This window comes from Notamacropus eugenii, chromosome 2 (genome assembly GCF_028372415.1).
Source record: "Notamacropus eugenii isolate mMacEug1 chromosome 2, mMacEug1.pri_v2, whole genome shotgun sequence".
Taxonomy (NCBI): Eukaryota; Metazoa; Chordata; class Mammalia; order Diprotodontia; family Macropodidae; genus Notamacropus; species Notamacropus eugenii.
This window is the reverse complement of record NC_092873.1, coordinates 244,583,039-244,597,252: the sequence shown is the minus strand read 5'-3', so window position 1 is coordinate 244,597,252 and position 14,214 is coordinate 244,583,039. Positions and strand designations below refer to the sequence as shown.

Below are 14,214 nucleotides of genomic sequence, written 5' to 3'. Positions count from 1 at the left end.
ATGATTGATTCCATGGGCCTCTTATCCCCTGCAGATAAGCTGCCTTTATTTTGCAGCCTAGGTCTAGTTAGCAACAATCAGAGATTCTTCAGTTTTTATAGCACTGTGGGCATGTGGAGTGTCAAATATATTTTCTGCTTCTGTTTATTTCAGTCAAGTGCAACTTATTAAGGTAAAGGACCTTTCAGCATTTTTAAATCTGAGATGTGGGTTCATTTCAATAGTGTCATTATTGTACCATAAGTCTTATTGGCTGGACAAAGTCAGAAATTAGGCGGTTGTTATAATTTTGATTCTATGTTTCCTTCTTTTATTATATTATTTCCTCTGTAGAGTTAGACCAAATATTAACGATAACATATGAGGAAAGGGTAAGATGTCAAAAAACCCACTTTTGATATCTGATCTAAAGTGCAGCAACTTTAGTGATTGCTGAATTCTTTGATTAAAAGATTGTTCCTTAGTCATTGTAATGAAATCTCTTAACATTGATTAATCTGTATCCCCTTAGTAACCTAAAACTGCACAGTTTCTTGTTTTTCCCTCTGAAGTGTAATATTAATTTTTTTTTTCCTTGTAGGAGCTGTTATCTCATCAAGAAAGCTGTAAGAAGACTTTGACACTAATTGAGAAAGACAGTCAAAATGTTCAGAAATTTGTGGCCTTGAGTAAGGTGTTAAAACACTTTGATCAGAGCATGCTGCAAAAGAAGGTTGCTGAGGTTCATGTTGCTTTTCAGGTAATTTATTTTTTCTGGTTTAAATTGTCATATGGGAAAATGCTGGTCAGAGAAAGGTAGAAAAGAATCTATTATTCATCATGCCTTTGGCTTTCTTCCTTTTCTTTTTTCTTTTTTTGCTACTGCATGGAAAATCAATACAATCCACTACATATTCATAAGTCTCCAAAAGAAGTCATCTGTATCATTATTTCTGTTTACTTCAGGGCCAGTGATTGTATTAAGGCTTCCTGTTAAATATTTTATTAAAAACATAAATACTTAATTGGTGATGCCTTCATAGATACAACATATTGTTTTCATTAATAAGAAAATAATTTTCTTTTGACTTGATACCAAGAATATGGTGAAGAAAACTAGTGAGTGGAGAAAGCACGTAGAAACAAATAGCCGTTTGATGAAAAAATTTGAGGAGTCCAGAGCAGAATTGGAGAAAGTCCTACAGATTGCCCAGGTCAGCATAAAGGAAAAAGGGGATCCTGAAGTACTTCTGAAGAAACATACGGTGAGTAAATAATAGTCTTCCATGCACATTCAGCATGAGCCATATGGGCAGGCTTTTTGTTTTTTAGTTTTAACTGGACCTGTGATTTCTTTGTTTTAGGAAAATTCCAGTAAGGAAAATCCCTTTACGAATTCAGAATGACACCAGCTCAGTAATTTACAATCTTAGAAAATAGTCTGACTCACTGAGAGATTCAGTGTCTTACAATCACACAGCCATTCTGTACAAGTAGTAAGGCTTGAACCAACTACATTTGCCTTACTCTGTGGCCAACTTTGTATCCACCATACCTTGTTTCTTCTCAGTGTAGATAGTGTAAAATAAAAGATGGAACCAGAGATTATTTTTATCTAATCCCAAGGGAAAATGTGAGGAGTCCAAAGCAGAATTAGAGAAGGTCCTATAGATTCTAGAGACAAAATAAATGGCAAATGAGAAGACTTTAAAAAGGAAATTATTCAGTTGATTTCTCATTGGCTTGTTATCATACTTTGGAAAGGTGTATCAGATTAGAATCTTTAATGAGAAGTTTGTAGAAAACAAAATGTAGTGGAGAATGTAAAAACTGTAGAGATTAACAAAGATAACTCTGACCTACTGACTTGTCCCTTACTTATCTAAGCAATTAAAAAACATTAAAGAATTCTTTCTAAATGGAGAACTTCAGATTTATGGAAAGATCTTTAGATTGCTTAAACTCTAGCAAAGTGAAGCAGATTGGTGAGCACTTAAGAAGGCATGATATCATGACATTTATTAGATATTAAACTACCTTCTCCCATTGTTGAAGTAGACTCTCCTTAACAAATATGGCAGACTCTATTCAATTTGAAGTCATGTCCTGGGTACTGTTTAACTGGGGTTATATATCAGTGTTTTAGTGGATTATCAATCTTTTTGTCTATGATTATGATTATGGTTTAAATTTGTGCAATGGCAATTTTTAACTGAGAGGCAGAACAAAACATTAAACAAAAACTGAAAAGCATTCAGTTTTTTTTTTGGGGGGGGGGTGGTGGTTTGGAGACTGGGTCTCCCAGGCTGGAAGTGAAGCAGCCACTTATGGCCCAAGCTCACCACTGATTGGTATGGACTTTTGATCTGCTGTGTCATTTCCCACTTTGACCAGATTACCCTTTCTTAGGCTGCCTGGCAGTCCCTTGCTCTCAAAGTTCACCATATTTGTATTGGTATTAATTTGAACACCTGGTCAGCGTAGTGCACTATAGATCAGAATTCCTAAACTCAAGAGATCTACCAGTCTCAGACTCAACAATTATAGTTTCTACTTGGCTCACAAGTAGATTTTTATATAAGTACCTCCTTTAATTAGTATATATCAGCATTGTTACTGCCTTTCTTCTAAAGTAAATTTGATGAAATGGTTGTGAATGTATAAGTAAGTTATATTTTTATCTTTTCTTTTGAGAATAGGGCAGAAATCCTTTGGTAGAATGCTCATTTTTAACGAAGTACAAGGGCCTTAAATGTAATTTAATGTCAAGAATAAGGGATTATGAATTCTAGTTCTGATTTTCCTTTAGCTTTTGTGACTGGCCTTTGAAAAAAGAGATTAAACAATATGAATCACTGTCATCTTAAGCTTGTGGGTTAATACTCTCTCCTTATCTTCTTAGCTATGACTGCTGCACTGGTGTGGATACATTCTAATCTGGGAATTGTAATTAATCTCCCTATTCCCCCCCCATAAAAAAGAATAGAAAGTACCAGTTGAATTCCAAACATGGTAGCTACTGATTTTTAATTGTGGCTAAATGGATATTTTATGTGAATTAGTGATGAGCTTAAGCTAGCTCATGGTAAGAAACTTTATTACTTCCTTGAATAACATTTTATGGTTATTTTCCTACCAACTGGTTTCTGTGTTAACAGTGGTAACTAGATGGAGCTCTTAATTGTTTTTTTCCTCCCCACAATCCTCCAATCAGGAGTTTTTTAGTCAGCTGGACCAGAGGGTACTAAATGCCTTCCTGAAAGCTTGTGATGAACTAACTGACATCCTCCCTGAGCAAGAACAGCAGGGTCTACAGGAAGCTGTTAGAAAACTCCATAAACAATGGAAAGTGAGTAATTGTGTGAAAGAAATTCCATTTGCCATGATTGAAGAGTGACAGGCTGAATGTATTAAAACTGGATCCCTTGGTGGCAGAGAAGGGAAACATTCACACCAAATTTCATTGACAAAAGTATGATATCTAAAATATTCAGAAAAATGACACAAATATGAGACCCAGAGGCACTCCCCAAGAGGTAAATAAGGGATATATGATCAACAGTTTCTAAAAGAATTGCCAACCATAAATGAACACATGAAAACATGTTCCAAATTACTAATAATGGGAAAAGTGCAGTTTTAAACACCTCTGGAAGATTTCACATCACACCATTCAAATTAGGAAAGATTATTAAAAAATGTTTATATTTAATGTTAGAAGGACTGTGGAAGAAGACACACAGTGGTACAGTGTTGCTGGAGTTGTGAAGTCACACAGCAATCCTAGATCTCACACTGGAATTTTGCAAGAGATACGACAAAACTGTCTATTTCCACTGACCCAAAGACTGGTCCTATATCTCAAAAAATCAAAGACTGAAAAAAGGTCAAATTTATGCTATAAAGTAAATAGAAACATTTTGGTTTTTTGCTGAACTTTTCTTTTTGCATCATTTACATTTCCCACTGTCCCTCTCTTTCTGAGAACCATGCTTTATAATAAAAAAGAAAAAAGGCAAGAAAAAAGTTTATTCAGAATAACCAACATATCTCATGTTACATGCTGCTTCCAAATCCATTGTATCTCATGATACACAGGACCCTTTCTAGCTGGGAAATAAAAACTTACTTAGTTTGCTATTTCAATTCAAATCTCCCTCATTGCATTTTTGTACCTTCTTGGTCTTTTTATGTAATGTAGGATCTCCAAGGAGAAGCTCCCTATCATTTACTTCACCTGAAGATAGAAGTGGAGAAAAACAGATTTTTATCTTCAATAGAAGAGTGCAAATCAGAGCTTGGTCGAGAGAACAAGTTGGTGCCACAGGAGGGCAGTGAAAAGATCATTCAAGAGCATAAGGTATGTCTCATGCCCCACCAAGTGGACGTTAGTGGAATTTTGTCAAGTTTGTACAAAGATAAAGATCTGTGATAGTCTGGTCTGAGACCAAAATCACAAAATGGCTGAGTTTCCCAAAGGAGAATATTTTTGTTTCCTGTGCAAATGGAGACACTTTTTTGCGACTTCCTGTGTACATTACTAATAGCTTCAGCTGTTTCCCTCTAGATTTTCTTCAGTGACAAAGGACCCCATCATCTTTGTGAGAAAAGGTTACAAGTGATTGAAGAACTCAGTATGAAACTTCCAGTCCGTGACCCTGTGAGGAATATGCCAGAGAAGTGTCAAGCCACTCTCAGAGATCTTAAGGTTATGATTGATAACACTTACAAGAAATTGATGGAAAACCCAGATAAATGGAAAGATTATAAGACTAGGTAAGTATTTCTGAGAGTTGAACAGACATTTTAATAGAACAATTCTAGCATATTGGCTATAATAATTTTGCTCTACATTGACCAGTTTGTTTGTAAAGTAACATTTCTCCATTGCCTATGATGTCTAAGGCATTGTGTCTGGAGCTGTGGGGAAGTACAAAAATAGATAATACACAAGGTTTCTCCTCTATGATTTAAGACATACAAAAAATAACTATAGTATGACATGAATTTTATTTTATTTAATAAATAGGTGAAAACAGGTGGCATGATTTTATCTTTCTTTTGTACATAAATATTGCTTTTAATAGACATAAAAGCTCTGGTAACACCATTAAAGTCCCTTGTAGAACTACTTATAATGTGGAGGTGACCCCAGGTTCTTCAAGGATACATCAGAAGAGTATAGAAATTTCAAAGAGTTTTTCCAAATTTGGAATGGGCCTAGTGACAGACCACATGTCTGCTGTTTAAGGATCATACTAGTTAATTTTGAAGGGAATCATCACCATTCTGGCTGCAGAGTATTGACAGCTTTAGCCACTCCACATCTAGAAAAATCATTTTGGAAGGCGCAGAAAATTTGTGACCTACTTCAGTAGAAAGAGAACCCACCTTGATGAAAATTTCAGGTTCTCAAAGTACAGAAAAAATACCTCTATATAAGTCATGGCATTGACCATCCCTTGGGGTCAGGAACTTGACCACCAGAGGTAGTAAATAATGAAAGCACAGTATGAGGCCTCAGGATGCTTCCCGTATGTGGATTCTGTACCTGCCATTCATTATCCAGGGATTTTCTCACCCCTACAAGATCTGAGGGCAGGCTCCTCAGCCTTCTAGGGCCAGTTGAAGAGGTACTTCTCTTTTGGAATAATCCTCCACCCAGTCTTGTTAAGATTGCACAAAGTCAACTTGTCTGACCCAGTTCCAGGTAACTGAGATATGAGAATTCCAGGACTAAGTCTTTCACCTCAGATAGACCCAGGTCCAAGGGCAAACCTGTACCTGAGCAAGACACCAGCATGGACACAGCTTATTTAACCACTATTAACCACCAGACCATCCTTCTTGCCCTCCAACTTTGCTTAAAAAAAGACTTTTTTTCTGCAGAGGAAATATTTATTGAAGTGTTTCTGAATTGGGAGGCTTTTTCAAAGTAATATTTGAATAATTAAGTACTTATATACCACTAGGACATTCTTTTTTTTCTTATCATAAGATGATGATTGCATTGTTTTAGATTTTCTGAATTGTCATTCTGGATATCTGCAAAAGAGAGAGAGCTGCAACTGATGAAGCAGGAAGCCAAAGATACTACCACATATGGAAAGTCCAAACTTGCTGCAGAGGTTAGTTCCTGGCATGTTATTTTTTATGTAAAGATTGCCTTTTTCATTTCTTTTTACTTGACTAGATTGTATAACAGTCATCTTTTTACTTTTAATATGCAAATACTGACATTGTGTGATGAATGAAAAATCTAAGAGTCACAGTTTCTAGGTAACTAATAATTGGCATATTAATTAAGCTAGCTAATAATCACTAAATTAATGGTTAGTGGTTTCTATCTTCAACCAAAGACAAAAGATATGGAGAGCCTGAAAGCTTTAAATAATCCTTGAAAGGGAATCCCCTTGACAATCAGCTCTGAGACAATTACTAGCTGTGTGACCCTGGCAAGTCACTTAACCCTGTTTGCTTGAGTTTCCTCATATATAAAATGAGCTGGAGATGGAAATGGCAAACCACTCCAGTATCATTGCCAAGAAAACCCCAAAAAGAGTCATGAAGAGTTAGACAACAATGATTAAAAAAAGTAACTGAAATTATGACTGTTGGTAACTGAAACATTGACGTGCTAGCAGCAGAAGTAGTCATGTTATGGAGGGGGGCAAATTGTTATGGGGTGGTGGGGAGAGATGATGAATTCAGTTTGGGGTATAGATTTAAAGCCAAAATGACTTTAAATGGCATCCAGTTAAACCTCTTCTTTGGATAGATGAGGAAACTGAGACTCAAAGAAGTTAAACTGAATCTGGGGTAACAACAGGACAGCTTAAGTGTAGCCCTCCAGAATGACATTGGCAATATAGAGAAGAATCTCTGGGGAGAGATTAAGGATATAAGTATATAAGGTATCCCAAAAATCTCAGTAGAGTTTTAAGGTTTAATCACTTAAAACTGTACTAAAACTTTTGGAATATACTGTATATTTGGCAATTATGTGCATAGGGTCAATAATCGAAGCCATGGGATTAGATTAGATCACCAATGGAGAGGAAAGGACCAAGAAAAGAACCTTACGTTTAAGAGGCAGAAGAATAAGAGTCAATATAAGTAACTGGTGGAAGGCAGAGAATCACTTCAAGAGGCATGACCATTGTGTCAACTGCCCCTTAGACTTTGTCACACTTAACCACAGTTCACAGATATGTTTTGATGAATTTTATATTAAGGAAATCAGAGATGAGGTGAGCAAACAAGGAGAGAATCTTGGCTGGCTGAAGGCTAGGCTGAAAACTCTTACTGAAGTTTCTGCAGAGGAAGAAATCCAAAAACAGGATGATAAACTCTCAAAACTCTCGAGTGACTTCAAGAGCCTCATCGCTTTGCTTTCAGAGGTAAAGTTATATATTTAAGTAATGTGCAACTCTTTTTGAAGACTATGCTGATTTCCTTAAATGGGAAGTTTTAATCAGAATTGAAAATAATACCATGAAATATTTGTTAATAATACAGAGGTTGCCAAAGCTAATCTGTAAGATTAAAAAAAAAATTGTGCCTCATTACAACATTGATGATTTAATTTTAAAACTTAACAAGTATTCTTTTCTCTTCTGCCCACGTGTCCCCTTCAGGAAAAATAAAATAAAAATTGAATCCTTTGTAACAATTAGGATAGGGAATTCTGAAGTTTTAGCTAAGTTTCTAGATTAAAATTAGTGTACTGATTTAGTTTTCCACTTCAATAATGACAACAAACCCCAAAATATTTTTACAGTCATTAATATGGCCTTTCTCTAAGATATGTATTATGCTTAAATGTCAGGTGTCTTCCTCTTTTTTTAAAAATTCCTAAGTCTGGCAAACTATGAAATACAGTTATTTTGTTGATTTATTTAAAAGGAAATGGTAAAATGTTTACAACATTTCACACTGATCCTTAAAAAGAATGATTTTGATCCAGTAGAATGTGTCAGATGAGGTCATTTTTCTGAGTGCTATATATTAAATAAGTACAGTATTTTTTTCTTGAAAGAATAGTTAAAGATTTATGGACATGCTATGTACTACAAGAATAAAATAAAATAACATCCATTTTACTTTTATTTTAAAATTATTAATATTCTTGAAACATTTCAACATAAATTGGTTCTATCCAGTCATAAAAGGGTCATGGATTTATTTCTCTCTGTGTGTATATGTTTTTTTTTTTTTAATTTAGGTTGAAAAGATGCTAAGTGTTCTTGGGGATCGGGTCCAATACAAGGAAATTGCAAAAAGCTCCCTTGAACAGTTAATTAGCACCTCCAAAGAAGTTCAGGAGCAAGCAGAAAAGATCTTGGACACTGAAAACTTAATTGAAGCCCAGCAGTTACTTTTACATCATCAGGTGGGTGTGTCTTTAATTTCATTGCATCTCCTAGGGGCAGCTATAGGGCTCACATCTTTGAGACTGAAATCAAGAAACTCTGAATTCAAAATTATCCTCGACATTTTTCCAACTGTGTAACTCTGGGCAAGCCACCACTTTGCCTCAGTTTCCCCTTCTGTTTAAAAAAACCTGCAGGACTGTTGTGAGGGTCAAATTTGATAATAATTGTTAAGGGCTTAGCACAATAGCTAGAACGTATTAAGTGCTATACATATGTGTTATCATTAATAGTAGTAGTACATCTTATGTTATTAATTATTGATTATGTTTATTGTTATTAGTGAATTAAAACCAGAGAGATGCATAGAACAGAGCCGTCAAACACTTAGTCCATTGATCACATGTAACCCACAGCACTCCTCAGAGGGGCTAAATCAGAGTAAAGTGCAACTGGGAAATAATTTTTAAAATAATAAAGCTACAATAAAATAAAGCTAATGTTATATTTTAAAACTGCCAATATATGGTCCTCAGGAATTCTTATCTAAGGTTTTGTGGCCCCTGTTTCTATTTGAGTTTGATACCAATTATGTAAAACACTCACATATTCAGAAAATCTGGTCTGTGCGGTCAAAGAATTTGGTAACATTCTGCTCTTAGTTGAATTATCTAAGTCAATACATTCATGTCTTCACATTAAGGGATCTGGTGATGACAAAAAGCAGAATAAAAAAATGAGGACCAAATAAGACATTAACTTTGAAAACCTCCCTTGAAAGTGCAGCCTTTAATGAAAAAGAGGAATGTAAGGATACTTTACTGCAAACTAATTATGCTAATTTAATTATGTGAAAAACTTTTAATTATGTAAAAAAATGTTTCCTTTCTTCCCTCACTGCATTTCTACTCTCTTTTTCTCTAATTCTTCTTCCTTGAACACATACATTACCCATTGTCATACCATTTGCTATGCCAGTGTATTCTTCTTCAATTGTGCCTTTGATTTTCCCTTTTTCCATGAAATCTCTGACTTCCCAAGCACAGAATGATGATAGCATTTGTTTTCCTTCTTAGGTACTAATTAATTCCTCTTTACTTTATATTTTGTTTCTTTTATTTTTCTTCTTTTTTCCTAGAGCATGAGCTCTTGAAAAAAAGACATTATATCGTTTACATTTCTTTCATAGATTCCCATATTCATCCAGAGGTTCACAAAGTGAGTGATACCAGTCCTGGGTGGCACTGGAATAATCCAGTGGGGGAGGGCAGTAGTAGCTTTGGGTGCATTTGGGGGGCATTGAATAAAAATAATGGGATAGTGGAAGCATAAAGAAAGAAGAGAAGAAAATTTTGAAAATCCATTCATACATGTTTCATCCATTGTGTAACAGAATTAAAGTCATAGTGATTACATTATTTTCCAGCTAAACATACAAAATGCAAGTTATAACCGATCAGTAGTCAAGTCTGCCAACAGGTCTTAACAAGCAAGTGTTGGCAGGCAAGTATATTGTGCATTGTCAGTAAGTCCAGCATGCATTGGCAGGATTATGGGCATTAATGACTTGTTTATAATATGATATAATATGGTTACATGACACAGTATTGCATGATCAAAATTTCAATGCAGGCAAAACCACAAATTTATAATAAATTATTAAATTTAAGATAAAAGTACAACAATTTTAATAATACATATTTTAGATTTTTTTGAAATGGTGCAAATATCCAAAAATCTATTAAAAGGTTAAAGAAAGAAGATTTCAAGGGGGGGGGGGGGCAGAGTGAATTTTTTTTAAAGGAGGCAGTAAGCCAAATAAGGTTAGGAACCTCTGACGTAGCATGACACCTACCTATATTAGACACTTAAATGTTTACAGAATAAATAAAATGGGCAGCTAAGTGGCTCAGTGTGTAAAGAGTGCCAGATTTGGAATCAGGAAGACTCTTCTTCCTGAGTTTAAAAACCAGCCTCAGACACTTATTAGCTGTGTGACTTTGGGGAAGTCAATTAATTCTGTTTGCCTTAGTTTCCTCCTGTGTAAAATGAGCTGGAGAAGGAATTGGCAAATCACTCCAGTATCTTCTCTGAGAAAACTTCAAATGAGGCCACAAAGAGTTGGACACAACTGAAAATCAACCACACAACATTAAATAACTGTCCTGTTTTACAGAAAATGGTAGGAATTTCAGAGGACACGCTCTTATTCTTAGTCATCCAAATGTCATCCCAGAAATGAAAACAAAGTAAATATGACATAATTTATTTGTACTAATATACTAACCAGTTAAGTGCCTATATGTTTTGACTTTGGATTTGAGAAAAAATAGGCTAGAAAAAGCCTAAGCTATTTTTACAAAAGTAAGTTTTAAAGCAGGTGTTAAAAAAAACTTTTACTGATATATTTTAGTATCATATTAATTTCCTAACACCTGTCTCTACCTTCTCTGCCAGAGAATTATCCCTTATAACAAAGAATACAAAAGAAAACAGTATAGCAAATTAAACAACATATGCAAAAAGAAATCTGATGTTATATGTTGTGTTCCATACACATAGTGCTCCCCTTTTGCGAAGAAAATGGGTAGGTATCTTCTCATTTCTCTTTTTTGGGGGACTAAGGTTAGTGAGTATACTTTCTTAGCATTCAGTTGCTAATATTTTTTGTTCTTATTCTGTTCATTTATATTATTCCAATCATTTTGTGAGTAGTGAGGTGGTTTAGTGGGCAGAGTATTGGCCCTGGGTATAGAAAGCCCTGAGTTCAAATGTGACCTCAGACACTTAATAGCCGTGTGACCCTGGACAACTCACTTTACCTGGTTTGTCTCAGTTTCCTCATAAAATTACCTGGAGGAGGAAATGGCAAACCACTGCGATATCTTTGCCAAGAAAATGTCAAATGGAGTCACAGAATCTAAAAGCACTGAAAAACAACCAAAAAATCATTTTGTATATGGTTTTCTTGTCTCTGCTTCACTTTGCATCAGTTCCTGTCTTGCCATGGCATACACTTTTTAAAAGATGCACAAATAAGTTATTATTTTTATAGTTTTCACTGTTACCTTCAAAAAATAATAGGTCAGTAGGTGTTTTTAAAAAGTTAATGTGCATGAAATTAAATTTTGTTTGCATATTGCTTCCATTTATTTCATGTTGTTTGTATGTTGATGAATAGATTTTAATTTTGTGTTGGTTTAATTTAGGAAACAGCACCATGGATACTTTTACTTCTATCTTTACCTTTCTGAAAAATCCCTGTAGATTTTTGACAGTTTCTACAGATTAATCACGATCCCTAATGTATTCACCTTTTTCTTCCATTAGCAAAAGAACTACTTTAACCTTTGGATTTGGGCTGGTATTTTTTTAAGCAGTAAAAGAATTTATCTTTTTCTCTCCATCTCTCTGCCTCTCTCTCTCTCTCTCCTCCCTCCCTCCCTCCCTCCCTCCCTCTCTCTCTCTCTCTCTCTCTCTCTCACACACACACACACATACACACACACACACATACACACACACATACACTTTTTTCTTTTTCAGCAAATGTATTATTTTACCAAATACGTTCCATGTGTAAAGCACAAAATAGATCTTTTGACTCAATTTTTAAGTGACGGAACACGTGTTGTTGTTTTTCTAAACTAAAATATTTATAAATAGTGTCCATCTCTAGCTAATATAGACTCTTCATTGTTATTAGCAGTCATTCCTTCACTTAAAAGTACAGTCCTTGCCCACCATGCATGCTTTTGTATGCACTTTTCTGTCCTCTGTTCAAGTGCAGGCATGTACTTCCCTTCTTAGCTGTAGGAGAAATTAATATGTATATCCATCTGTTTAACAAATCCTTTCAGCAAAAGACCAAAAGGATCCAGGGAAAGAAGAAGGATGTACAAGAGCAGATTGCCAGGGCTAAGCAGGGTGACGGTGGGTTATCTAGCAGAGCCCAAGAGGACCTGAAGAAGCTGGAGAATACTTTAGAGAACATGGAGCAGAATAGGGAAAAGCAGGAGCGCCGCCTGCAGGTGAGACTTCAGAAAGCAATGGCCTTTTCAAAAGTTCTCCCCAGTAAAAAAGTTGTTGACCTACCAATTTTGTCTAACTCTAGCTAGCTCTTTTCACTTTGGCAGGGTCCAGAAAATGCATGGATATTTTTTAGTCCTGATGTTTCCGTTGATGCATATATGTTAATTTTTGTAATCAAGTTGCTTATTTCCCCCTTTCCTATTTTCCCTTATTTTTCTTTTGACTTTCATTGCTGTTTGCCCCTCAGTTCTAGTAGTAGATTAACATTCCCTATGCAGAAAATGCCTTACAGACCATCAAGTACAACTTCTTTTTCTCCCCCTATAGATGAGGTCCAGGGAAATTAGTCTCTACTAGAGACTGAACAGTGAACTTTCTTAGAATCTCAATGTATTAAATTGGCCACTGAAAAAATGTGAATGTGAAGGGTTGCAGCTCTCCAAGTTAGGGTCCATGTAAAAAATGATTCCTTGATATTCTTCACTAATTTATAACTTATTGTATTATTTAACTTTTTTTTCTCTTTAGATGACAATAAGAAAATGGGAGCGCTTTGAAACAAACAAAGAAACAGTGGTCAGATACCTTTTTCAAACAGGTTCCAGCCATGAACGTTTCTTGAGTTTTAGCAGCTTAGAGAGCCTGTCCTCAGAACTGGATCAGACAAAGGTATAAGTGATATGATCGAGTCCTTTATTAAATGTTTAGCCTGAAATAGTTCCTTGTTTTCCCCTTTTTTTCGGAAAAAAAAATTAGAGCACACTTTCCAAGACAGAACAATGAATAGTTGTTATTGTTATATATGGGTATTAAGAGGCTGGTTACCACTCTGGCTAGGGTGATGATTTACTAAGGAAAATAAAGTACTAGGCACTAAGATGGTGTTACTAGGTACTAAAAGCAGCTACATAGAGACCCTTGGTTTATATTTTTGGGGTTTAAAAGGAAGGTGCTAATTTCAGTTCAATTCATTCCACTCATGTTTAAATGATGCACAGAACTGCATAATCCAAGATTTTTAAGAGAACTCAGAAGCCATCTATCCCAGCCCAGCCCATGGCTGAGAATCTCCTTCTGCTATATAACTGACAAGTAATTATCCAGCCTCTTCTACAAGACCTCCATGGAGGGAGAATGCTCTGCCTTCTGAGGCATCCTATTATAGTTTGGGATACCATTAGATGTTCGGTTTTCCTTACATCAAGCCTAATTCTACCTCTTGGGAACTTGTACCCCATTCTGCCATTCAGAGTCAAGCAGAACGAGACTCTTCTACAGGACATCCTTCAAATATCTTTGCTAGGCTAAACATACTTAGCTGATGTAATTAATCCATAAATGACATGAATTCGAGGACCTTCTTTATCCTACTCACCAATTAGATGCTCTCCATATTATCCGTGTCTTTCCTAAAGTCAAATGAGATAATATTTGCAAAGTGCATAGTACAATTCCTGACAATCAATAGGTGCTTAATAAATGCTTTGACACCCAAAATGGGACATAGTGATACAGGTGTCACCTTACCTGGGCAGAGTACAGTAGGATTATACAATATAATACAATAGTCTAACAACCTACCAAAGAGGTTTGTGACTTTGTAAGAATAAAAACAAATGTTCCTTTCTCTCTGAATATTTTTTTTTGCTCATTTGATTACTATTAGGAAGTTTCTGTCTTTCTTTTTATCATTATAAAGTTTATATGAACACTTTATATAAAACTCTTGGAGATTTTTTTCAGTTACAGTTCTTTTCTCCCTTAACATGGCATAAGATGTCTTTATATCATGTCATATTGTACGATACTGTACCATACAATACTATACCAT

At 35.3% G+C, this 14,214-nt stretch overlaps 1 protein-coding gene across 1 annotated transcript in view; it reads left to right on the top strand.

Annotated features, from left to right (window-relative positions):
• SYNE1 (spectrin repeat containing nuclear envelope protein 1) overlaps positions 1-14,214 on the top strand; it is a 537,113-nt gene that overhangs the window by 204,549 nt on the left and 318,350 nt on the right. Inside the window, exons 21-30 of the mRNA XM_072643728.1 lie at positions 581-739; positions 1,080-1,244; positions 3,194-3,328; positions 4,181-4,339; positions 4,547-4,755; positions 5,999-6,107; positions 7,215-7,379; positions 8,204-8,371; positions 12,212-12,382; positions 12,912-13,052. Coding sequence (XP_072499829.1) covers positions 581-739; positions 1,080-1,244; positions 3,194-3,328; positions 4,181-4,339; positions 4,547-4,755; positions 5,999-6,107; positions 7,215-7,379; positions 8,204-8,371; positions 12,212-12,382; positions 12,912-13,052 — 1,581 coding nt within the window. The remainder of the gene's footprint in view (positions 1-580; positions 740-1,079; positions 1,245-3,193; positions 3,329-4,180; positions 4,340-4,546; positions 4,756-5,998; positions 6,108-7,214; positions 7,380-8,203; positions 8,372-12,211; positions 12,383-12,911; positions 13,053-14,214) is intronic.